The following is a 26,656-nucleotide window of genomic DNA, read 5'->3' as shown; positions in this document are numbered from 1 at the left end:
ATCTTCACACACACACACGTTAGACCGGACTGATGGGTCCACTGTGGATCAGGGTCACGCTTCCAGCTCCATCTATTTCTCATGTTTTACCAGCACTCGGTGTTTCCTAACCCCAAATGTGTCTGAAGGTATTCTTTACACTGCATGAGATTTAAGCCGTTTGAATGCTTGTGTTATTTCAGCTGAGAGGAATCTGTCCAGCCTGGGTTTGAAATCTTTCAGAGTTTATTGGTTGTGGTGGTTGCCGGGCTCTGAGCAGAGCTGTGAGGGTCGGGCTTAACGCCGAGCCTAAGGCTCCTGTTTTACTCAGAGCCAGTATAGAAATGCACGTGCATCTATGGATCAGGTGTGTTAGTATGAATGTGCAGAACTTATTTCAGATGTCAAGGAATTTGTGTGGATTTGAAATCTTTGAGAGTTTATTGGTTGTCATGTTTCCGTCTGTGATAACATTAAAGAAAAAAGAGCATGTGATCCGACTCTCAGGGGGTTTGGGTAAGGATGGCAGGTGATCTGCTGTGTGTGTGTGTGTGTGTGTGTGTGTGTGTGTGTGTGTGTGTGTGTACATCTCAGCAACCAAAGAAATGATTTCTTCTTTGAGTGTAGAAATGTTGGGTGTCACTCTGTGTGTGTCTGTGTGTGTGTGTGGTAACAGATGTCCACCCAGTGGCTGCTGGGAAGCCACTTCACTTTCTACATGTGTTAAGTGACAGTGATGGACAGCAGGTAGTCCTTTTAATAATTCAATATATTTGAATCCTCCCCTCGTCCTCCTCCTCTCTCACTGGATCTGCCTCGCTGTCAGGAGCCAAATAACGCTGTTGACAAGGAGATGATTGCACAAAAAAACAAATTTGATGTGGAGAAAATGTAAAAAACACGTTTGATTTTTTTCTCATTTTTCCTCACATCCTTTAGTAAATTGTATTCTTTGATTGGATAATCTCACAAACCAGGAGCACGAGCAGAAACAGACAAATCCCCGTTTTCTTCTCGTGTTTGCTGCCCTCCTCGCTCACTCCATTTTAGAGACGAGCAATCAGAAAAAGGTAGCGGCAGAGAGAATGAGGCAGATCCAGTCAGTCAAACAGAGACGCAGACATTTCCCCAACACCAGGATGCGGGTAAGTGAGCCTCAACTGACCAGAAATGATTTGCCTCTGTCTGTTAGACACGTAATGGAGTCATTTAACTAGTCAAATTAGGGGCCGGCGAGATGCCGCATGCTTCATTACGGGGTTCCAATGGGCACCACTCTACATTTACGTCACAAACCATTTCAGGGCAAATTAATGTTTTTATTGTCCTGTGGAAGTAAAAAATAAAGACACACTCGCATGACTCTCACACATGTATGAGGACGTCCTCGTGCACACATGAGCTCCAAGTGCAACACGGCATCACACACTCGGCTGCCACACTCAGTGCTTAAATGCACACACGGCTGACGGATCAGCACCATCTAGAGGTCAGATGGTGACACTGCCCTCCCTCAGTGAGGAGGAGGAGTGGAGGAAGCTCCTGCACATCTGATGATTGTTGGGAAAGAGGCCTCTGGCTGCCACACGTGATTTTCTCGAGGCAGGAGGAGGTTCGAGGGGCTCTGAAGATGTGAGTAGCAGCTCTTTAGCTCGCTCCCGCTCTCCCTCTGCTGACCTGTAAATTAGAACCAGGTGATGACGGAAACAGGAAATAGAATGTATCCACTGGGAGGAGATCAGAGAGGGGCAGGCGGGCGTGCCTGTAGACGTGCTCCTCATCGACAGGGAGGTCTGACAGCTGGGATTATTGATGAGAGGCAGAGCAGAGCACAGACCTCTGGGATTTGAAGTCCTCGTGGTGTTCACGTGTCCACCCTGTCAGACCAGAGCTGCTTCAAACAGAGGCAGAGTCCGAGCAGGCGGCGTGCTGCCTTTAAGGGTTCGAGCAGGACTCGGTTCACTCGGCGCTCTTTGCAGGCTCCACAGCTGCTGCTCGGGTTTGTGTTCTCGTAGATTACAGCTGCATTGTTTGAAGATGACTGACAGCCAGTGATATTTATGCTCATGCACGTGTGTGTGTGTGTGTTTGGATTCCTTTGTTTTTGATGAGACACACACACACACACACACACACACACACACACACACACACTCCCTGTCAGTTACTGTTGTTCTTGACATTCTGTCGATATCGTTGTGTCCAAAAGCACCGGTGTGTTTGACGGGGCTGATGACTGACGCTGGCCGCCGCTCTTTGATGCACACACACACACACGCACAGACACATGCACACAGGCACACGCGCGCACACACACACACACACACACACACACACTTTGTTCCAGGGCTTTCTGTGTCTCCTCAGGTTTGTGCCCCTCCCACTCGCCGTCCTCGCTCAGACTTTGCTGTGAACCCCCCCGCTCACACACAGGAACAGGAAACCGTCTTTTTATGGTAAATGAAGAGTTGGTCATTAAACATTTTTACATTATACCTGATAAGGCAAAAAAACATGATGATGCTCTTTGCTCACTGGAGGCCTTGGAAGGTAGAAAGGTTCTTTAGGTCTTGTGGGAAAGGTTAAAGGTCACCAGTCTCCTCCTGTCATTGGCCTTTAGGTCCACGTCACACGTCGTGCGGTCGTGTGTGAGCAGCATGAACTCTGGTTTCCTTGGTGTTTGCCATTTCTTCTTCTCAGTGGTGTAAATGATGTTTTAAGCGCTCGCTGCGCGGCAGGTTGAGCTTCATCTGTGGTGTTTAAACGAAGCTGAAAGACAAACATGTCAGCACTTCCAGGTAGTGATGTTCCCACGGTCCGTCTTACCTGAGCAGGACTCCTGTCAGCAGATCCAGATGATCAGTGGCAGTTTGCAGCAGCAGCTCATCCCGTCCCACACAGCAGAGATCAGACTTTATTTTCAGCTGGGTCTGATTTCATTTGAAATCCAGAGGTGAGTGCGCTTTAAGGTTGTAGCTCCTAAACTTTGTGTTTTTGTGCTCTTTCACCGACACCTTAAACAGCAGGAGGTCAAACGGTGTCTGCCACCAGTGTGTCTCACAGCCCCCCTCCCACTTATTCCTCACCTCACTCCAACTCCGACAGCCTCGGAGAGATTTTCCCTGGAAGCTCCCATATGTGGTCATGTTGTATGATCCCAGCATACCCACATGTATTTATTATACTGTAAGTGTGAAGGTCGAGGCAGGTGGACCTCAGTGCGGTGCTGGTGTGTTTTAAAGATCTCTGTATGTTTCTGCTCCATTTGAAACGAGTGATGCACACATCGATCTGTTCATCCGTCTCTGGCCGAGCGAGGCCTCGCCCGTCCTTATTGAACAGGCAGTTTTATGGACACCATGCTGCAGTATTGTTTCTGACTGTGTGTATTGATCGCCTGTTTATCTGCACTGGGCGGATACTTATAGATGAACATGTTGGAGCGTCACTGTTGCTGCAGTGAAGTGTGTGTGTGTGTGAGATGTCTTACGACTGATTCCTTGTCACTTTATTATTACCCCTCCACTCTACGAGCAGCACCGCATTGCTGTTGCATGTTTTTGTGCGTAGTTGAACTACTCAGGCAACGACTCCATCGCTAATTATAGCTTTCCACTTGAGCGGTGACACAGAGACATGAGCCCTCGTGTTAACTTCTCTGCAACTCCACACTGTTGTGCTTTTCACATGTACACATTTCTGCATTGCGTTGTTCAACCTTGTAATTTCACTCGTTCACTTGGAAGTGGCAGCAAACACTGAAAACCTGCTTTGGTGTGTTTGTCAAATTCAGAGTTTTTAAATTTGGATTTATTCCTTTTCCTGGGGGATGGGGGGGGTTTCAGGTACAGTTCAGGTACTTAAAGTACTGACAGCTGGTAACTGTCAATCAGTCAAACTTTATTTGTTCAGCAGCTTTCATGCACATTAGTGCTGCTGACACAAAACAATAAGAAATGATGAGCAAGTTAAAAACACTTAAAGTAAAAAGAAAAACTGAAACTGAATAAAAGGATGCTCGACAAAAAAAATGTAAAACAGCCAGAAATTAAATATACCTACAATACAGGGATTGTGTGTGTGTGTGTGTGTGTGTGTGCTGCAGAATAGTTTATGATGTCAGCTGTTTCTACCTGACCTATCAGAGGCCGCTCAGAACGTTACTGTTAGAAAATGAAGCACATTAAAATGACAGCAGGTTTGAAGCTGTCACACGTGTTAAAAAATGACAGTGACATTATTCTAGTGCTGCTTCCAGAGAGTCTGTAACAAAAACAGGATCTTTAAATGTTACGGTCAGAACTATCACGGCGCCGTTGCGTTGAGCTGTCACAGTCATATTTCTTCGGAGACTTCAGTTTAATTTTTAGGTTTGAGGCTAAAATGGCCACGAACACCTCGCGCTCCGTTTGTCTTTGCTGCTGTTTGTGTGTCTGTGGGAACATGAACATTCTTCACTAAATTACATTTTAAAAGAGTTACTGAATTAAATACATTTGTTTTTATAAAGCTATTAAACTTATCGTTTTTATCATCTCTATTTAGAAACGATCTGACAGGAAGTGTGAATACCATAAACTTCCTGTTTGCCTGTGGGTTATTACTATATGAAAGGATGTCTGTAGTGTTTCAGGTGATCTCAGAGCGAAGCTGTAATAAAAGGCCTGCCTGCAGACTCCCTGTGAGTACGGCAGTCTGAAGGGACCTATAATAGAAAGGTGCCTGGACAGTATACTGGAGTAAATGTACTTCATTACTTCCTGATTGTTTGCCTTGTTTTTTGGTAAGGTCGTCGCTGCCTCACAGAAGCTCTGAAGCCTCAGTTTGCTCGTTAGGAGCAGCTCTTCTTACCTGTCAGGTGTTCACAGAGACCTGTTCTCAGACACACAGTAAAAACACCTTACAGCCTGCCATGATGGGCTGTTTGTGGTCATTTCCCTGATGTTTCCAGATGAAGGTGGAGATGATTTATTTAGTTACACGTAGCCTGATGTAGAACCCCTACTCTGACCAAAGAGTTGTGGTTTTTCAGGGTGTAGTTGTAGTCGAATTCTCGGTTTAGTCTGTGCACCGATCGAGTCCTGGCTCGGCTGCCTGCTCTGTCCAGAAGGCAGCTCCGCAGGACGTTAGCCGGCTCAGCATTCTGGGATAGCTGCCCAGGGGTCCCGGATGACCTCAAGAGTTAAAAGCAAGCAGTGGGAGAGATAGACGAAGGCATGGAGGAAGCAGGGAAAGTGACAGAGAGGCAGAGGATGGAGGGATGGAGGTATGAGGATGAAGGAAGGGAGGGGGGAAGACGAGGAGGGTTAGCGAATTCTGAGGGAGAGTGAAGACCCAGGAAACAGTGACCGAGGAAAGAGAACAAGGAGAATGGGTAGCAGCAGTATTATCCTCATTAGTCTTTACTGGTTTATCGTGCTTTGTTCCACTGCATCTTAATGTTACACCATCAGCTTTGGTCTGATATTCCAAGCTGGAGAAACTGCACAGAGCACCAACATCAAGCCCACCCAGCCGGGAAACAGCCGGGTCTGCTGCATGACCATGTGACCATCCACGTGTTCCAGATAACTAAGAATGGGTTGTTAATTAGTTTGTCAGGTGAACTGAAGGGAAAACCTACTTTAAGAGGTTGTTCCACATTATTAAGCATGTCACAGTTCTCAGGGAAAAATCTGAGGAAAGATGGTCATGAAGAATAAAGCAGAAAATAGTTTGATGCTTTGTAAGAAGCATGAAGATCACTGCTGTCTGGTGGAGAGGGATCGCTGAACTGTGAAAAGAGTCTGAAAAAGGCTTGTTAGGGAAGCCTTCAGACTGACAGGTGAGCAGCGGGTGAGAGGTTATGGAGGGCAGCGATAGTCACATGTATGTGAAGCTCTTCGTGCACCTGCACGCTGCCATGTTTTAGCGGTTTTATAAGTAGCCCCACTGCGCTACATGGATCCAGGGAAGTTGGGCAGGGCATCAAGTTTACTGCATGCAGACTGTATGATGACTCCGGGCCTGCCTACTGAATCACACTGTTTACACGCTCTGGAGGACTCTTCTCCTGCCACAGCTCAGCTAGATTTTCTTCTTTCTTGGAAACTTTTGTTTTCCTGGTCATCAGTTCATGCTGCGCTCCTGTTCGTGAGATGGCCATCCTAAATTTCTGAGACTGTTAAATGTTCAGATCTTTTCCTGAACCAGTCCTAGTGCCTAAATCCAGCCACCAAGTGACGATGGAAGGGAAAAAAGGGGCAGTTCAATTCAGTTTATACACCAAATCACAACAGTGGCCTGAAGGTACTTTATATTGTAGGTAAAGACCCTACAATAATACAGAGAAAACCCAACAGTCAGAACGACCCCCTATGAGCAGCACTTGGTGACAGTGGGAAGGAAAAACTCCCTTTAACAGGAAGAAACCTCCAGCAGAACCAGGCTCAGGGAGGGGGGGTCATCTGCTGAGGGGGGGGGGGGGGGGGGGGGGGGGGGGGGCAGAGATTAATAATAACTGATGATTAAATACAGAGTGGAGTATAAACAGAGTGAAAGGAACAAAAAGAAACACTCAGTCCACAGATCAGTGTGTCGGCACCACACCTACAAACTTTGGTAAGAACCAAGCAGAGAGGGGAGCCTCCTCTGAAGGCTGCCTGAGCTCAGCCTCACAGACGGGGAGAGGGCTGAAGGAGCCAGCTGAGGTGGTTCTGACCAGGATGCCTCCTAGGTGAGGAGTGTGGACCCAGATGAGTGGTAGGAGCTGGATGGTGTCCGCATACTTTAGCATTTTTTAAACCGTTGTTTAACCAGTTAAATGAAGACTCTCCTTTGACCCAGGCAGAGTTAAGTTAAGGCAGCGCTCCAAAGTGCCCACAGAAGGGCTAACCACCGAGCCACTGTACTGCTCTTTGTGCGGCACAAAGCGAGTCTAAAGCAGGCTTTTGTCTCCATTACAAGTGACAAAGCAGAAACGTTAAAAGCAGAAGAGGAAAACTGGGATAAGATGTGAGCTGAATGAGTGAAGCAGAGGTTTAAAGACAGCTTTCTGTGAGTACGAGCCAAAAGAGAGAGAGGAGAATTGAACCTGTCGTCCTGCAGATGGACCCGGTGAGCGACACGTCAGATCTTCCATTTCACTCATTGGCTTCCCTGCCCGCTTTCCCACAGTCCTCTTCTCCGTGGCCTGATAATGACGCTTAAGAAGGTAATGGTGTAAACCCCCCTCCATCCCCCCCGCCTGTCTATATGTCTCTCTACCTCGCTCTCTCTGGGGAACAAAGAGGCCTTATTATACCTCCCTGTCAGTGTCGCTCTGCGTCTCACCACTGTACAATCACTGTTTTCAGCAGCACTGCCAGCATGGGGTAAATGGAGAGAGAGGCTGAAAGAGGGAGTGAGTCAGGTAGGGAGAGAACAGGAGTGTCTTTCTCCAGAGGCAGAATTCAGCGCTAGTTATCTACAAGTGCTTTTTGAGTTTGAAATGTCTTTGTATGGAGCTTTTCTTTTTCTTAAAGCTCCAACAGGCAGTGTAATTTATTTCAGGCACTTGTTCACATGACACACACACACACACACACACACACACACTCCTTAAGTCTAGAGATATCTTCTTATTGGGGAATCTTTCAATAAATCAATGTGACTTTAAACACATTTCCCAGGCGACGCCGCTGACCTGATAAGAAGTGAACTAATCTCTTTTGAGGCTGCCGGGAGAGCTTTGAACCAAATCTACTGTGCATCTATCACCAAGGTTATTTGTCAATGGCTGCTAATCCCAGGTAAATTTCCCTGGTTTTATATCAGGGTTCTCATGTCTGAAGTTTCTCGGCCTTGGGAAAATAAGAGCGCAGGCTTACAGAAAGGAGGGGAACAAAAGAAATGTTATGGATTTGAACAGCAGCAGAGAAGGGTGGAGGGCGGGGGAGCACGCAGAATATTTATTAATTATTCTTTACTGAATCAAAGACTGCACTTTATTTTGAAATCATTCAGGAGATGGCCCTTCAAAGTAAAAGTCGTAATTTTGTTCAGTAATTATCGGTACGAATTTCCTCACACCCACCCGGTTATCGTTTTTTCATCGTTACGTCAAAGTGAAAATAAAGAAAATCGTTTCCAGAAATAAACAAGAAATTATTTCAGACGTAACAAAAATGTTTTATTTTCTTAGTGATGCGTCACTTTATACCTGTTATTATTGATAAAGTTTAGTTATTGCGTTTTTGTTATAAACATCACTGATGATTGGTTTGTAAACAGTTCTCTGGATGTTCCTGTGACGTTGGACCGAAACTTTATTAATCTTTGTAAATGTAACAAACAGCGTGTGGAGGCGTAGGTCACATGACCGTGACCCCGGAGCCCCGTGTGTTTCCTTCGTTTTTGCTCGCTGATCGAGCCGTTGGGACCCGACTCACTCTTTCTGACACACTGATGTTACAGGAGAAATCAGAACTTTATCACAAAATCAACTTTGATAACACATAACATCATTTTTATTGTGCACGCTAACATTTCTGCTGGTTAGGAGCTGTGACCCTGTGCCGTTTGGTAGAAAAATGTTTTAATGAATGACGTAAAGACTTTGGAGAACTGCTTTCCAAACGTCCGGGACTGTCGCAGGTTTAGAGTTAGTGGTAAACATCATTTTTTCTGGTGTTATTTATTCTCCGAGACTGGCCTCCACACCTCTGCAGCTTTCTTGGTGCTAGGATGAAAAAAGTGAATCATTTCTCATATCGCAGGTACCACTGCTTTAATGTTCTCAGTTTACTCAGCGTAAACCTTCTTACAGTTCACACGTAAAGCAGAAACACTGTAGCTAACTGAAATATTTCACAGGACCTGAAACGATACCACGAGCTCAAAAACTAAACTCAAAAACTCGTTTAGTTTTAGTGTTTTCTTTTTGTCCTCCTTTCTTCACAGCAGGCACAAAGACACGGCTCCGAGTCAGCTGCCTTCACAAAATGTGGCATTTTTAATCTCCATCTGTACATCTTCTTAAACTCAAACGGGGAGACCGCATCTGTAAACTATCTGACAACACAAATAAAGAGTAATAGAAGCTGAGCACGTGTGTCCCAGCTTAGCAGCACACACACACACTCGCTGCTGAGAAATAACTGATCAGACATCACTGGAAGTGGGAAGTTTCTGTCTTTCTCATTTCTTGAGCTGCTGCACCTCCTCGTGTGGAAAAAACTTTTCTCGGAGTTCCTTTTTCCTTTTCTTCCCCTCCTCCTCCTCCTCCTCCATCCCTTGAAGTCCCCCCCGTGTGTGCAGAAGATCATGGAAAATCTCTTGCCATATCTGTCATCTGTCACGCTCTCTGATGAACAGTTTTGATCTCTCACTCTTGTGTTTATGGCCGTTGTCAAGCAGAAAGAGTCGTAGCCGTAAGTGCTTACACCAGCGTGTAAATAGTTTGACGTGTGGCTCTGTAACAAAGTTGTTGGAGTAAATAAGGAACTAAACAACCACGCACAATCGCAATTAAGTTGTATGTCTGCATTATGAAATGTTTGGAGCAGCATGATTTCTGCTCACTCCTCTGCGCTCACCACTCTCCATATCAAAAAGTCTTTCTTTGTTCCTGTGAGAGAACAAAGAGTAAATACAGTATTTTATAGACACACACACATGTGCATGTGCACGGGGGATATAAAGTGATTGCTGCTCACTTCTTCCACTGTGAGGTCATAGTGTTCAGGTCCAAGCCAGACCGAGGATCTGCTGCTGAAGACTTTCACAGCTCGAAATCGATGAAATCTGTGCAGCTTTAACCCTCAGGCAGGGCAGCGATGCTCCTCACCACTAACTCGTTGAGCAGGACAGAAAACCTGAGTATAAAAAAGCACGAAAACGGTCCAACCTGACAGTCTGTGTTTAAAGGTGCAGTCAGGCATTTTTTGAAGTTGTTTAATAGAAAAAAGGATATTGTACTCATAAAAATATTCATTAGTGTGTAGTTACATCTTCCAACTTAATGTATTAAATATACATAGAAGACACATTTCAATTCATGCCTGCTCCTTCAGACTCAAGATATGAAGCATCATACCTACATTTTTTGCCTATATAAACATGCTTATTTATTCCCAGTATTGTCATAATTTCTCATTGTCAGCAGACTGGACATGTGACCATCAGCGGACAGCTGATGAGCTGGCTAAACAACAGCTGACTATAAGCTAACATTGTTCTAGTTAATATTAGGATCAAGTGTCCTAAAAATCACAGCTTCCTCTGATAAACAGTTTGATTACATGCTCACATCGTATGAGTTTATTCACCAAGAGTCCACTAAGGGCAAACAGCAGCTAACAGAGACTAACAGCAGCTATTAGAGGCTAACAGCAGCTAATAGAGGCTAACAGCAGCTAACAGAGGCTAACAGTAGCTATTAGAGGCTAACAGCAGCTAACAGAGGCTAACAGCAGCTAATAGAGGCTAACAGCAGCTATAGAGGCTAACAGCAGCTAACAGAGGCTAGCAGCAACTATAGAGGCTAACAGCAGCTATTAGAGGCTAACAGCAGCTAACAGAGGCTAACAGCAGCTAACAGAGGCTAACAGCAGCTATTAGAGGCTAACAGCAGCTATTAGAGGCTAACAGCAGCTAACAGAGGCTAACAGCAGCTATTAGAGGCTAACAGCAGCTATTAGAGGCTAACAGCAGCTAACAGAGGCTAACAGCAGCTTATAGAGGCTAACGGCTTCAAAAACAGCAGCGCTTACCGACAGAAAAGTTCAGCATATCCTCAACAGCTCATCTCAGTATCACTGCCTCTGGACAGCAGTGAGCTTCTCTGACTTACCGACTCGTATCAGACTCCTTTCACAAAATTTACAGCCTCCTTCAGAGTAAATGGAGGTGGATGCATCTCCCCTGGCATTGACAGCGGACTGCAGCAGACACTGTAGGGAGAAAGTCCGGATCCGGTTTGGAGTCATTTTGCTATCTGGGTTTGCTCGCTACAGAACGGAGTTTTTGAGTTGATTTGGGGTAAAACTGTAAAATAGTGCAGTCATAGATGATTTCATGTACGTTTCTCTGTAAGTTTGACTGCACGTCATGTTTGTAATGACTGCAGGAGCTTTAAGCATCTTTATTCTCTCCCAGTTTTTCCTGCTGCATGTCATAAACGATGTAAAAGATATTTTTAATCTTGTTCCAGTCCTGCAGTAAAGTTTGAGATTGAGAGCAAGTGGAACATGATTTCTGCTCTCAGAGTACATTTCAGGTTCTCCACTCCAGGTCTACAAGTTTAAGGTCTGAGGCTCATTTGGAGCATGTCTTTCCAGAGGTCAGGGGCTTTTATTTATTGTCATTTTTGCGCTAGTTTATAATTATTATTGTTTACTTAGTTTTTTGAATGAGGAGGCTGTTATATTTGTCAAAGTTTGGAAGGTTTATTTGGCTACGAGGGAAGTGCATTAAATATCACGAACTGGACGACTAGGAGAGCCTTCTCATCGAGTCGTGGAAGTGTTTGAGATAACGTTTGAGTTTCTGTTTAGATAAAGAGGAGCCGAGTTCCTACGCATTTTTTTATTCATTCCATAAATTTTAACCCTGAAACTTTGAAAAGATTCAAATAAATCCTTTTTTCGTAAAATTAAACCTGTTTTACAGCTTCAGAAAGAATTTCTAACAGTTTGTGGTTTTTCAAATCAGAGGCAGGTCGGCCTCTCGGTCCCGGACGGACGGAGGACGGAGGACAGACCTGAGACAGAAAGAGAGAAATGGAGGCAGCGGTTGGGGAGGAAGAGGAGGGGTGTGGGAGTGGGGGGGTGATCTTGGAAAGGTTTCGTATATCATAATTATCCCGTTAAGTAACGGCAGAGCGGCCTCCCCGGGGGAATTTGTCTTAAATGGAAGATTTGCAAGGAGAACGGGTCAGAGAGAGAGAGAGAGGAGCGGCTCCGAGTCGGCAGGAAATCCTGTTTACATTTACATAATCATATCAACACTCACTCCTTCGTCTTCATCGTCTCTTTCTCTGAAAAAAGAGATGAGGAAGGGCTCGGGGCTGCTTCTTGTCGCCGTTTGTTGCTGCTGCTCCTGTTTTTTATTTTCTTAAAGTGCTGCCAGTGCTGGCACCGATGCCTCTGCCTCTCTCTTTAAATGTGCTGCCAGCACCTCCAACCTCCCCCCTCCGTCTCTGTCCTCCTCGCTCTACGAGGGGATTTCTCAGACCTTTTGGCCTCCTCCCCTTGTTCGACGTGTTGAAAAAAAATCTCATAAATAAGGTATGGCATGCCTGGCTGTGTGAGCCTTAATTGAGATCTGCTAAGAGCAGCGAGCAGATGTTTGTAGCAGCAACTGTTGAATCATCAGAGACCTCAGGAAGCCACGAAACATGTTAGAGAGGAGCCAGGTGCTCTACTTTTTATTTCTCACTCTTTTCTCTCTTTACATCAAAAAGCTGAAGTGGTGTGTGTGTGTGTGTGCAGAGAGTAACATATGGGTTATTAGCAATGCTAAACTGCTGTAAAGCGGCTCCATTTTCATGAAAACAAAGACACGAGCAAAGAAACAGCTGAAAGAAAAACAGGAGGTCATCAAAGTGCAGAAACATTTATTATAGCAGCCTTGCTGCTAATATTTCTGCTCGATTATTATGGGATGTTTAATATTAAAAATAAATGCGGAAGCGTAAAGTCGGTGACCCGATGAGCGCGTGAAGCCTCACTTTGATCATCCTGCACAGGAACAGCAAACTGGGTTTCTGCACTTTAATTACTGTGTTTTTATTTATTTGTGTGTCATTTAAAAGAAACATATTTCTTTATCTCTATAGATGTGAACACTGAACAAAGGAAAACTACATTAACCTGTTGTTGGGGGTTAGGGTTAGCATGGGGGAGTAATCCAGGATTTATACAGCTGCTTATTTCCTAATAAAAAGAAAAACTAAACTTGTGATTTCATACAGATGAACATCTGAGAACGATGACCTTCCTGAGGACTTATTTTCTCAGCAAAGCAGTATGTCAGCTTAAGGGAGGGAAGCCAGCAATGTGCCATAAAAGTCCCAGCATGCAACGGGAATGCTGGGAACACCAGCAGCCGGAATCAGAAATTCAAGGGAAAAACAGGACAGGTGAGCACAGGAAGGCTCACTTAAAGTCCCCATCTGACTGAGGCAAAAGCAGGACAAGGCCGTGCAGCTCTAATCTGTTTCCATCCATCCGTCTGACTTTATTCAAATAGATGAATTACAAAGAACAGAGACATATGGTTGGTTAATGGCAGTAATGTAATCACACAGTATCCCCAGAGTACTCACTGGCAGGTTCTGGGATTATAACTGTGTCACACAGAAACAGTACCTGCATCCACCTGGACCTTTGCTGCTTTTTTCACTCTCCAGTATTTAATGGCACCTGATATTCTGCTTTCATTATGCCATGTTCAGTTCTTCTCTCGGAGTGTTCAGACTTTAGCAGAGCACCGCTGCCCTATATATGCTTATTGGCCTATATAATAATGTCCTATTTGCTGCTTCATTTTCTCCCGGTGATCCACATACATCCTCCATACTGTGTCAGCTCTCTCCTCTTCTGTGTCTTCCTCTTCTTCTTTGCTTTGGGGTTCTCTTGTACATCAGCAGACTCCTGCTTCCTTCCCATCTCCCATCTGGCTTCATGCCACACTGAATTAGTAACCAGATATGTCACCGCCACCGAGCTGCGGCGGAAAACACTGTCCACTTCTGGGAGGGCCGTGGCTTGCAGATTAGCGCCTACAATTAATACAGTGGACTCGCAGGGAGGCTGTGTGCTGTTTGGGGGTCCGAGAGCGCTGCTAAACGAGGACGGAGCCGAGATGTTAGCAGCATGCGGTGAGATGGCTCAGAGACGTGGATAAATTCAAGAGTATTTCAGCTCTGAAGGTCATGACGGCATCATTGCACACTGCACGGTGCATCGCTTCACACAGGGGCCGAAAATCATATCCCGGTATTTGCAGGCTGAACACACTAGATATCCATGTAAATCTATATATCTGTATGTATGTATTGCATATATACTGCATATATCTGTATCTATCTTTCTAGCTATCTATATAGATATATAAATACAGATATCTGTATTTATGTACTTTATGTATGTGTGTGTGTATATATATATATATATATATATATATATATATATTACACACACATACATACATACATACTGCATATATCTGTATATCAATATTCTGGAATCAGTGTAAACTGCGGTGTTCTTTTTTTTGTTGGACTTGTCTGAGGTTCTGATCCACAGTCAGTGTGTTACCTGTAGCTGGAGGCAGAAGGCCACGCCCCCAAACAGACAAACAATCTAAAGCCTTGTAGTGCTTTACACACCTGACAGCAGCAGTGCAGCATTTCAGCTGTCACAGTGTTGACATGCTGCACACTTCTCGCCCTCAGCGGTCGCCATCGTAGCTACGTAGTGGACCAGCAGATAATTTTCAGCCAGTAGACGCTGTCAGTGTCCCTGATGATGATGATGATGATGATGATGATGATGATGATGATGCCAGTCCCAGCTTGCTTGAATTTACTTAAAGTGATTTTACTCAGGAAGGTTGTGATTTGAGACTGTTAAACCTCCAATTATTATTATTATTATTATTATTATTATTATTATTATTATTATTATTATTATTATTATTCTATTGTTTAGTTGGAAAGTAGGGGCAGGGCTTAAAGCATGACTTTACTGAAGAAGGCCTTCATGGAAGGATAGTTTTATTCTGTATCACTTTTGAGGTTTCATTTTCTTTCAGATTTGAGATATTCGACTTTATTATTTTGTTAAAACTTGTGTTTTGGCTGCAGCTGCAAATCCAGAATATCTTATTCTAGCTTAGCTTAGCCCTGTTGTAGTCGCAGGAACGTAAGAGTCCTGCAGTTTGTTTGCTAGCTGATAGAAAAGAAAGGTAAGAAGAGAAAGCAGCGCTGAGCTTTACTGACAGCTGAAACGCATTGATGGCAGATAATGAAAGAGCCGAGGACTCCCGCAGACATCCAGGAGCTCGGTCTTTAGCCTCAGTGTGTTTCACACAGAGGGAGTGAGGGAAGGATGGTGGTTCATGTAAGCTTCAAGCTTTCCAAACACACAGAAATGGTGGCTGCAGCGCGTGGAGATGACCTCACCTATTCATGGTGCTGAAACAAAAGCTTCCTGTTCACAGCAGAATGGACTCCAGTCCTTCACTTCCTCATGAGAAAGTTACCGATACAGTCTGAACAAATCGAGCCTGCGGCCTCCGTGCGACCTTGACAGCAGCAGAGCGTGGGGCTCATCTGCCACTTTAACCATTTCTTTGCGTCTCTTCATTTGTTTGCGCTCCTTACCGTTTTTACATCGAGTTCGAGGCTTTCTCAGAGCTCGGTGTGCTGCAGGGTTTAAGATGTGGCCTTTTTCCCTGCACATTCCTGCGCCATTATGTGACATTGTTGCTGAATAAAAGGGCGTATTATGTTGCAGCCCCCCCCCCCCAGTAAAAAGGGCAGAAGTGGACCCAGTTTTTATCTGCTGAACGAATCAATCAGGATTATGTCAGCTGAAAAGAATCACAGACACCAGTCGCCAGGCCTGTCTCCGTGAGTGTGTGTTGGTGTGTGTGCAGCCACAGAGATGTGTGATGGAGGACAGCACTTGTTGGATACTAACATGCCCCGCTTGGTGACAGAGATGTCATTTGGGGGCTAAAAAGCTAGAGGATTTTTTTCTATTTATGTATTTCCCCACCCGCTGCCTCCACCCGGCCCGCTCTCCTCCTCTATGGGAGGATTGGAAGGGCACTAATTATCATTTCAGCAGAAATGATTAGGAGATCAAACAGGGATCGAATGCCATTTCCTTCCATTAATGCAGGGGTTTAGAGTGCCTGTCAGGGCTCGGCTTGTCCTCAGGCCTGCAGGGAGAAAAAATAACAGGGGGAAGAGAAACAAGGGAAGGATGGAGGATGGAGAGGAGGGGGCTGAGGGATGGACGGGACGGAGGTTTGGTTACAGAGACGAGAGCTGCGTGGATAAAAGGCCCCAAAACTTTTAAACCAGGACAAATAAACAGAAGTCTTCTTATTATTCATACCGTCAGTCGATCAAACTGGCACTGACGCCAACACGACACCTTAAACTGCACAGCATTCATTTACCCCTCTCCTCTTCCTCCCACAGACACGCGCTCGTTAGGTCAACTGCTGATCCTTAATTGGCTGTAGGTCTGAATGTGAGTGTGAATGAACTGATGAACTTCAGCCCCGCCCCCTCGCCCCGTGACAGCTAGGATAGCTGGGACTAAGGCACGAGTATACCTGCCAAATTGGTTGCTTCGTGTGCCGCCTGCAACAACATCACACATCCATTTATGCTCGCTGTTACGCGCTGCAGGATTCTCCTGAACCATAGGTGTCGCTACTCAGACAATACTGCCATCAGCGCTGAGAGAGGAGGGGGAGGGGTCAAAACAGGAAGCAAAGGCTCATCTTTTCAAAGCGTTGCAGCACTCAGGACCTCCTCCCTGCCAGACACCACAGCGAACAGTGCTGCGCCCCGTGTCTCATTGGTTCTGGCTGATGCTAATGCTGCATTTTCAGAAATCAGCAGCTGATTCTGAAGTTCACCTGTTTGTCCTGCTGATGGCGCCGGATTCCCCTCATCCATTTTTGTTTTCTGGAATGTCCTCAGTTTCTTTATAACTCACCTGTTTAAAGTGTGCATTATTAGGGGCGTGGCCTCTCTGACTGACAGGTGGATGGTGACACAGGCGGCGGTAGCTGCTAGCTGTCTGCTGGGCTTCACCTGAACTGGACCTCTGGTCCGTGTTTGTGCTGTTGCAGCATTTTTAATGCAATGATCTGAACAATAATAATAATTTGGTGCAGGTAGCTGTGTGTGTGTGTGTGTGTGTGTGTGTGTGTGTGTGTGTGTGTGTGTGTGTGTGTGTGTGTGTGTAAGTGATGCTCCCATACAGTCTGATAACCACGCTAGCTAGCAGTACCTCATAACTTAGCACTCCACCCGCTGGTCCGGACGCCACACCCGGGACACGGCAGCAGCCCTGAGAACACTGAATAACACCCCCCCCCCCCCCCCCCCCCCCCCCCCCCTGGGTGAGACGGTGTAAAACTACCCGACACATTTAAACTCTGAGTTTCGATGTGAACGCGGCGGATAAAGTGGCGGTGTTGGAACAAAGTTGAGCGTTTCCATTAGGAGAGCGAGGAGGCTGGAGGTAGATGAGCGAGAGATTACAGGGGCAGGATGGAGACGGTGCACGAGGCTCTGATTGTTTCTGCACGTCAGATGAGAGAAATGTCAGAGAGAATGTGAGAGATGACCTCTGTGCTCATCGCCCATTAATGACCCTGCAGCTCCCAGCTTCATTTTCCCTCTCATCAAAAACATTCAAAAAAACATTTCCTCCTGTCTCCAATAGTCATTTCCCCCGCATTGTATTTATGTATTGAAAAAAAAAGGTAATAGATCAAGCACATTCCATTATTCTCTTATAAGATCATTAGCAAATATAATTAGATATGAAAGAAAGTAATTTGGAGAGAAGAGGAGAGAAAAGCGCTATCAGGCAGAGAAGACAGATTGTAGCATCAGAGTGTTTGGGCTTAAATTGCTCAGCGGAGGTATTATCAAGCCGGCAATCTTTTAGCCTCAGAAACAGTTTTGGAGACAGACAGCGAAAGATAGAAAGAGGCCACTAACACTCACTTCATTGTGCTCCCCCCAACTGCAATCATTCCTTCCTCCATCTTTCTCCTCCTCCTCCGAATCCCTCCATCCTGTCACCTCGCTCAGAGTTTGAGCAAAACAAAAGTGAGTTTATAAAAAGACAACAAGCTGACATGGAGTCATCACCTAATCACAGACAACAGGAGCAGCTAACCTCCCTCCTCGCCGCTCGCTCACTCTCCTTCAGCTCCGGCTTTTATTTGGAGACTTTAAAACACAGAAATAACACAGAAATTGCCTTGAAGTTGCTTGTTGAGGAACCTTTCTGCTGCACTTCTTGTCGTTTCTCCACCCGCACACGGAGCCTCCGTCACTCTTTGTTGCACCTTAACACCACACTCTGTTTGTCTAATAAGGATCTGAGTGGAACGCAGACTGAGAGCACAACAAGCCTGCTGCGATTTCTCCCTCACCCCTTCTTCTTCTTCTTTAGTAGTGCTTTGAGGGATTGGGGGAAGGAGGGGGAGGAAGGTGGGAAGGGTGAAGAGGAGGGGTGGCAGTGTGGATTTTTCTAGTCTTTTGTGCGAATCACAGGGAATGGTAACTATAAACATCCTGTATTCATTAAAACCATCTAAAAATACAATTTTGGAGGCAGAGGGGGGGCGCAGGCTGCGCTCACTTCCTTCGCCGCTCCTCCTCGGTGTATACAAGCCTGCTGCTGCTCATATTTACATATTTAGAAATACTGGGCTGTACAATGAGGCGCGGCTGTGCCAAGAACAACACTTTGTGCTGGTTTGAGGCCCGGAAGCCTGCGAGAGGGAACAAAGGAGCCACAGCCACCTTCAGCTTCACATGCATACGTACCGGGGGGGGAGGAGGGGGAGGCCACGCCCGGGCCACCTCTGTAATACCCCGTCACCTGCGGCCCAGTCTGGCACCACTGCCCCTGTTTGTGCCACCGAAGGTGACCTCTGCTCACCCTCAGCTCCAGGCCAGCTTTGCATGAAGAATCCTTCTTTCTGCTGCAGCGGCCCTCAAAGAAGCTGAAACCTCTGCAGAGCTGAGCCACGCTGGGCAGAAGGAAACTTCATCTCCGCTTTGACTGCTTCAGAATGAGCCTGGAGGTGTTCAGGTGGGACCCCTGCTTCTAGGAGGACTTCATCTTCTGCCTGAAATGAGTTGTCGTAGCTCCTCCTCCTCAAAGCCATCTTGCTTCTGATTGGCTGAGCACTGGGGACAGAAGCTACACATATTCCATCAGCTGATGCATGGTATCAGCTCACCTGTCCTGCGTGGGTCTCGACCTGCAGCCTCTCGTGTGAGTGTTGGATTGACGTGAGTCACCGCCGCGCCGCCTGCTGCCAAACGCGGACGTTTAGAAAGTGTTCACTGTGAACGTGAATTTGAGAGCACTCGGATGAATTATTAAATCAAATGGGACCATTTCACAAACGGCTGCGAGGCTGTGGCGAAATATACACAAAGTTTAAAGTTATTCAGATCTCGGCTGGTTTGAATCATAAAGAAGTCAAAATTCGTCAAGGTTTCCTGCTGAGATCTTTGAGGTGTGACAGCTGAGCGACATTTATTTCTTATTTTAAGGGAAATATCAGGATGTGTGTTTAAAAATGAAACCAGGCTGTTTGTGTCTGAGCACAGTCGTCCTCAAACAGGGACAAGCTGCAGCTCCTCATCATTTCTCTTAAACTGTGTGTGTGGTGTTTTTACAGACTGGTCTTAACATCAGGTGATCCCTCTGAGGCGACACACACACACACACACACACCCGTCCACACACACACACAGCCACGCTGGCGTGTATTCCCCGGGCGGTCTGCGACACATGCTCACAGTGCAGCGCTGTGCCATTGTTCCAGCCTCCTTCCCATTTATCCATTCTGTTAAGCATGACACATGTATTAACAGTGGATGGATCCTGGAGCTGTGTGTCCTCACACCATATGTTGAGCTTTCCCAGGTCCTCTCCCCACCGCTGCTGCCTCGCAGCGTGCCACAAGAGGGTGCTGCCGCCCTGCCACATACAGCCTTCTATAGATTCTGTTTGATGTTCTTAGATCGAACGTGAGATGATAAGAGAGGCGTTTCAGAGGCAGATTGGTATCACAGTGCATCAGCCCACAGACAGGCAGGCTGTCTGAAGGAAGCAAACAGATAAGGCCTGCATTCATGTGAGAAATGAATGCCAGGCAGGTTTTCTGTGTCTGTGAGGTGCATCTGCCATCTACCCGAATGGGAAATTAAAAACTGTGAAGGGAAGTTATGCTAAATCTATAAAGTTGGCCAGGAAAGCTCTCCCCCTTCACAGCAGCAGTTGTTTGGGGAGAAGGAGCACCATGCTTAAATAATAACATTCCAGGTGGCTTAGTTAATGAACAGTGAAAATCAAATATGGGGCCTAATCTGGAGCTCGTTACAGGAAGTTTCTTTACAGGGAAGTCAAAGGCAGGAAGTGCCCTTGGGGACAGACTAAACACTTTTTGAAGCTTCAAAACAAGGAAACTTTATTTGGGGTTATTTTAGATGTGCTGGCTGTTGCACGCGGACCTCTGTCACAGAGCAGTGACCTTCAGCTGAGTGAGCTTCTCCTTTATGCGCAGCTTTAATATAAAATATGTTTAATATCCATCAACAGGGCTGCTGTTACTGTATGTGGCGCTCTGCTCACTGATCTGAACATGCTCAGCCTCAGCATCTCATTTGCTGTCTTAGCTCGCCATCGTGTGGCTGTAGGGGGGTATGACATCATATCCTCGCGCTAGTGAGGAGTCGTGATCTGGGGCTCAGGCTACAGCAGCACCTTTATCAAACCTGCAGCCAATCAGAAGCAGCAGTAAACCTCACAAACAGGACTTCACTGAAGCTTACACAGTGACAAATTTAATTTAAACCTTTATTTAAGCGGGCAAACACATTAACAACAGTTTCTTATTTCTTAAAGCCTTTTGAGGGGACGGGAATAGGGAGAATGAATCAAACAATACTGGACTGTAACAAAACAGTACAGATGTGCTCAGTGAGTCACCAGGTAGGAAAACATTAAGACAAAAGTTTGAGTCTTCTCTTTGTTTTTAGCTTTAAATGAATCACACGGTCGATGAACCTCTGCAGGCTTGCCTCAGGAACACGCTGGCCCACAGTCCCCTGCTGCTGATTTCACATGTACAGTGTGAAACTGTAGTGGACTGCCCTGCACAGTAAACATGGAACCATCCGCTGCTCCAGAACGGGCCTTTCAGAGCACGATCGCCACAAAAGAACGACTCGTCTGTGTCGGCGTTATTACGCTCGTCTAAAAGTAAAACTGGCTTCAAAAAACAAATGCAAAAAAGAGACAAATAGACTGTAGAGGAAACAGACGTCACTTAAATGAGGTTATAAAAAATCTGAAAAATCTAATTAAACATGCAGAAAATACCTTTAGTTTCAGTTTTAGTCGTCTTCCCCGTCGGCCTGAGGAGACATCGGTTCATCTGATTAATGATGGGGGGTGAGATATCACTAATGTCTACCCATAATTCTCATATCATAATCATAAATAAGCTGAACAAAATGAAAATAAAGGAAAAATCCAAATGAACACACAGAGCATCAGGAACTCTGTTAGAAAAAGCTGGTCATTTCAGGCTCACACTGTAACTTACACGTTCACCACCAGGGGGCAGCATTTTACCAGTGTGTGTGTGTTCAGGTGGAACGCAGTGCTGCACACAGTACAGCCCAGTCCTGTTTTACCACAAGTACCTTTAAAAATACTCCAACTGCAATCCTTTAGATTCTTCTCTGCAGACGTGGGGAGCAGCAAACCTTCAGCGTTCATTCACTCAAACAGAGACGACACACAGCTCACTGCTGTCCTCAGCACAGACAGCACAGACACGGGCAGACCGAGGTCAGACGGAGTGATGCGGATGGAGTAGCTGCACACCCACGGCTGCTTTGATGTGGGGCGGCTTTCTGTTTGTTCCAGTCTAACGTGGAGAAAGCAGCACAGACAGCCTGAGAGTTATTACTCGCTGCTGAATCTAAGAGATGTTTTATCATGTTATTAGCTCTTTATTTTCCCTCTGTTACGCTGGCACTTCCTTTCATTTTCATATCCATTTCCATACTTGTGAAAGCACAGCTCAAATAAAGCCGTGTTTTAATTTGGTTTTGTCAGATTCATAACGCCACTTTAAAAGAACATGACATGCAAATGTGCTCAGCGGTGTTTTATTGCAAAATAATTTTCAAAGAAGTTGCTGAGGGAATGAAAGTGTGCAAAATGGGGGGGGGGGCTTGTATTATTTAGTGGCCTCTGCTGTGGGACCTAATTACAGTTATGCATTTCTTACTGTATCACAGAGACATAAAACTTTTTTTATTACAATTACTCACTTCTCGCCACTGTCACACTTCTTGTCGGACTCACTGAGCCAAGCGTGAAGCGGCTCATCTCTTAGAAATCATCACAAACATCCAAAAACAGAAAAAGCCACACAAGGAGGAAACAAATAGATTGGTGACCTCGCTCGCAGGAGGGGCCCACAAACCTGTCTGAATACACCTGAACGAGCTCGGCTACGTTCACGTATCGGCAGTGCGCGAGCCCCGGGGAGCGTGCACCGGAGCTCCTCTCCTGTTGCTGCTCTGTCTGATGGTGGATGCAGCTCATCTGCTGACAGTCGGACACAAACGAGCTTCTCTTTACCTTCAGGGAGGAAGTTCCTCTTTGGCCGATCTTCTCTGAGCCTCGGCGTTCCTGTTTTGTGCCGTTCAGTTTAGCTCAGCGCCTCAATGTCACGACTAACCTTTGTTGGGTCGAGCTTCACCTCTGTGGTCATTTGCATACAAATCCAGCATTACATTTTTCAGTAATCCTGCAAACAGACAAAATCTGAACCAATCACACGACGTCGCACATGTCTGCAGTTTATTCCGTCTTCAGTTTGTGGGTGTCCCGTAATAAGAGACAGAAATCATCCCTCTTTAAAGACTGCGAGGTCACGTTAAGCTCATCGGTCCTGATCCTGTTTTAATTCTTTCACTCCACCCATCTCCTACCTGGGGTCATTGAAGGGGGGCCTGCAGTCTTTCCCACGTCACTGGTCCATCAAGGGCTTAATCATTATGACCACAGTGAAGACGAAAGGATCCATATTCATATTCAGGTGCTTGTTTCCCTCTGTACTGGACATTTATGCAGACGATGATGCAATGGTCATTTGTGGGCCGATGGCGATATCAGTCTCGCTGATAGTCGTATCGTAGCTGCTGATAGGCTGAGATCAGTCAACGAGGCCAGCAGGTGTGTGTACTCAGGTTTATGCAAATTAGTGCAATCTAAGAATTTTAGAGCATTTCTAATAAAACACCTGAAAGTAGCTCTGCCACACTCCCTCACTGCTAATACATTTATGCCGTCACAGCACGTGTGTGTCAGTGACCACGTGCACGTATGTCAGTAATCGTGATGACACTGAAACAAACCTCAGATTAAATAAAAGTGACATCCAAACAGCCTGAGAAACACGTTCCCCTGTGAACTACCTGCGCAGGTTATCCTACAAATGTAATAACAAATGTGTTTCACAAATATATACAATTACTTCCATACAGTCCACTGCATAAAGAAGTACAAAATACCACAACTAATACAATAACCTTTAAAAACCGTGTCTGCAAAAGCACTTCTTCTTCTTCTTCTTCTTCTTCTTCTCTCCCAGAGCTGTTTGATATGAAACCTGAAGAAAGGTGCTTCTATAGACTGAGGAGATGGGCCAAACTGAGAATTATTTCCCCCACAGAATGGGTGAAATAATTCAGCTTTAAAGAGGTCTCTGAGGAAAAGGAGGAAAGATCCTCAGCTACACGTGGAACCACTTACCGTCCTCAGAGTCACGCTGTGAGATCACTTATTTTGTTTCTAAGAAAACCTCGAAAGGCGGCGGCACGAACTCTGGAGTCCGAGTGGAGACTCCTGATGAGCTCAGTGTCACTGCTGATTTCTGCCAGTGTGAGATCGCCTGGTTATGTACGTGATACACTGCCCGTGTGACCTGGAATACGAGGGTAGAACAGCTGGAGAACATAGAGATGTTCAGCTGCAGCAGAGAAACATGATGTTTCATATCTCTAAAATGTGTTTTTGTGGTATTCAGCTTGTTTTGGTGGAGATCAGGACTTGTTATTAAGGAGAGAAGCTTTCTCTCAGATGTCATCATCCAAGGGAGCGAACGTTTCAGTTTCCTGAGATGTAAATGTTCCATCAACATGGATGGTTTTTCAGTGAGAAATGTGGAGCCAGGATGGTGATGAACCGCTGTCATTGATAAATGAATGAGCAGAAATCGTGACAGTGTGCCGCAGTTACTTTCAGCTTTTTGTGGAGGTTTTTCTCAACAGGCCCATCCCACATTCAGACAATCTGAACCTTACAGAGAGACACCTGTCCGTGAGCGCTCACCTGCAGGGTTCACCTGCCCGTGAGCGCTCACCTGCAGGGTTCACCTGCCCGTGAGCGCTCACCTGCAGGGTTCACCTGCCCGTGAGCGCTCACCTGCAGGGTTCACCTGCCCGTGAGCGCTCACCTGCCCGTGAGCGCTCACCTGCCCGTGAGTTTTTTTACACAGTAAAAACTGTGTAAAAATCTCGTCCTCAGCTCTTACGCCCTCCACGCCTCCTGGAGCGATTCCCGTGTTCCTCCTGCAGCTTTTCTTCAGTCAGAATTCATTTAGTCCTCAAACATGATGCAAACTGTTTGTGATTCAGTAAAAGTTTTCACTCAGACGAGCATAAAGGAAAATAATATTCAGATTTCTCCACACTTAGACGCATTTTAAACCTGCAGATTGAATCTAAATGTAGAGAAAGCAAAGATACCTGGACTGTCTCACCTGAACCACGAGCTCAGGAATATTTAATCCACTGACCACATGATGCAATGTGTGTGTGTGTGTGTGTGTGTGTGTGTGTGTGTGTGTGTGTGTGTGGGGTCCGTGGTGCTAATCTGCCTCTTGTTCTCTCATTGGCCGTAGTGCATCTGTGGGTTGGAGACGAGGAGCAGCCCATGACCCATGACCCCACGTTGACCCTCGACCCCAACCATCTTAACAGCGACCTTAACAACCACCCTAACAACCATAATGTAGGCGACGCCCACGCTGTAAACAAAGACTAACGACCCCCGCCGGAGCGAGGCGGAGCGATGGTGAGGACGGAGGCGGTGATGAGGAGGAGGATGAAGGTTAAATGAAGGAATACACTATAACAGAGACTTTATTTAAGATGAGAAAACACAAACTACCGTCAGAGCGGAGCCAAGATGGACCTAACGACTCTCACAGCCTCCTGGGACACTACACACAGTGAACTTCCTGTTTGTCTCCTGTGCTCTGAGCACCCTCTCCTGTCTTATCTCTTCTTCTTCTTTGTTTTCTTTGGATGAAACTACCTGTTAGCACTTCCTGTAAGTGGCCCTGCAGTTTCTGAAACATTCCTTCAGCTTAGAGACGCTGTGTGTCCTTTTTTAAGGTCTTTAAGTCTTTCTGTCCGACACCACCACGAGCTCAGACCGCACATTCCTGTCACACACTCGCTGTTTGATGCTTCACGCAGAGGAGAGGCCGCCACGCCACAGCTGATAAGAAAACACAGGTGACTTGTAGTGGTGGTGGTGCTAATGATGAGTGTGAAGAAGATGTGTGTGTATAAAGGTTCAGCCCTCCCTCTGCACACGCAGGCCCTGCCTTTGTCTGTTTCCTGCTCTGTACCACCACCACCACCATCATCATCATCATCACCACCATCATCACGAGAGATTTACAGGAAGTGTAAAAACCTTGGCAGCAGTAGTTTAGGAAGCGAGCGGCCCCTTGTTTGTCCCCGTGTCCTGTGGAGCTGCTGCAGGACGTAGTGTTGCAGCTGTGTGTAAAATACTGCCACCGATCATTGTTGCACAGTGTTACCGACTACTGAAAACGATGGTTTGATGTATTTACTTTACGATGAGAAAAAAAGAAGATAAAACTGGAAAAAATGCATATTGTGTATAGCCTTAGAAACACGTCATCTGTTATTGCTTCTACAAGCTCTGTAGCTGTGCTCGACTGTAGGCCGTAGGGTTGATTTTCTTTGGATTTTGATATGTACTGTACATTAATTAATGCCTTGTCCATTTACCGATGAAAAAAAGAGGAAAAAGATGACAATCGTCTCCTGTGCTGCAGACATATTTGCCCCATATATACAGAATCATTATGCATAGAGGGACTCCTCCTTTCTTCTTTCTTTGGTTTGTTTCGATCTCCCGAGTATTTTGCACTGTGACAGTATTATAAATCCAACCTATACAGTACAAAACTAGCTAACTAACTAAATGAAGGTGTGTGTTTGTGTGTCCCTTGGCATTGTGAAATGTTTCTACGTCATTTTTTGTGAACCCAGAGAAAAGTCTAAAGCGGTATGTACAGTCCAACTATAAGACTTCTTTTTTTAGTTTACTGTTTGTGGCTTCTTTTGTATGCTGACCCCTGACCCCTCCCGACCCCTGCCGACCCTCAGCGTAGGCCTGCTGCTGCTTCAGCCTGGCTGATCTTCACCGTTTTCCAGCTAGAGACCGATTTGCTGCAGTATAGCCTCCCATTTTTGTTTTTCTTTGATTTGTGTAGATTGCAGTTATCTTTGAAAAGAGGGGATTCAAAATCAAACTAATGAGAGTGAGACGCGTGAAAAGTGAGCAGTAAACGTTTGAGGCTGTTTGGAAACGACCTCTGACCCGCTCTCTGTTTTCCAGCCGTGTAAAGACGAGAGATTCATCTCTGAACCAGCTCTGATGATCATTCCACCCCACATATGATGTACAAACTTGTCTTGTGAGCTCCACACTTTTTATGTTTTGCTGTATCCTCATGGCAGATGCTTCGTTTTGTAACTACTGAACTGTACTTATAATAAAAATAAAATGTATTCCAACTAAAAAAGGATTGT

General features: G+C 45.7%; 1 protein-coding gene across 6 annotated transcripts in view; it reads left to right on the top strand.

Moving 5' to 3' along the window:
• The window catches only part of znf536 (zinc finger protein 536), a 206,650-nt gene extending 180,001 nt beyond the window's left edge, over nt 1-26,649 (top strand). For 5 of the 6 annotated variants that reach the window (XM_030724136.1, XM_030724131.1, XM_030724134.1 and 2 more), the window contains one exon: nt 24,706-24,848. In XM_030724136.1, coding sequence (XP_030579996.1) covers nt 24,706-24,848 — 143 coding nt within the window. Of the gene's footprint in view, nt 1-24,705 lie in introns of all 6 variants that reach the window. The other variant, XM_030724132.1, reaches the window with a different exon arrangement.
• The last annotated feature ends 7 nt before the right edge of the window (nt 26,650-26,656 follow it).

The sequence above is a fragment of the Archocentrus centrarchus genome, unplaced genomic scaffold (genome assembly GCF_007364275.1).
Source record: "Archocentrus centrarchus isolate MPI-CPG fArcCen1 unplaced genomic scaffold, fArcCen1 scaffold_32_ctg1, whole genome shotgun sequence".
In the NCBI taxonomy this organism is placed as follows: Eukaryota; Metazoa; Chordata; class Actinopteri; order Cichliformes; family Cichlidae; genus Archocentrus; species Archocentrus centrarchus.
Note: the sequence above shows the minus strand (reverse complement) of the source record. Positions and strands in the feature narration are given on the sequence as shown.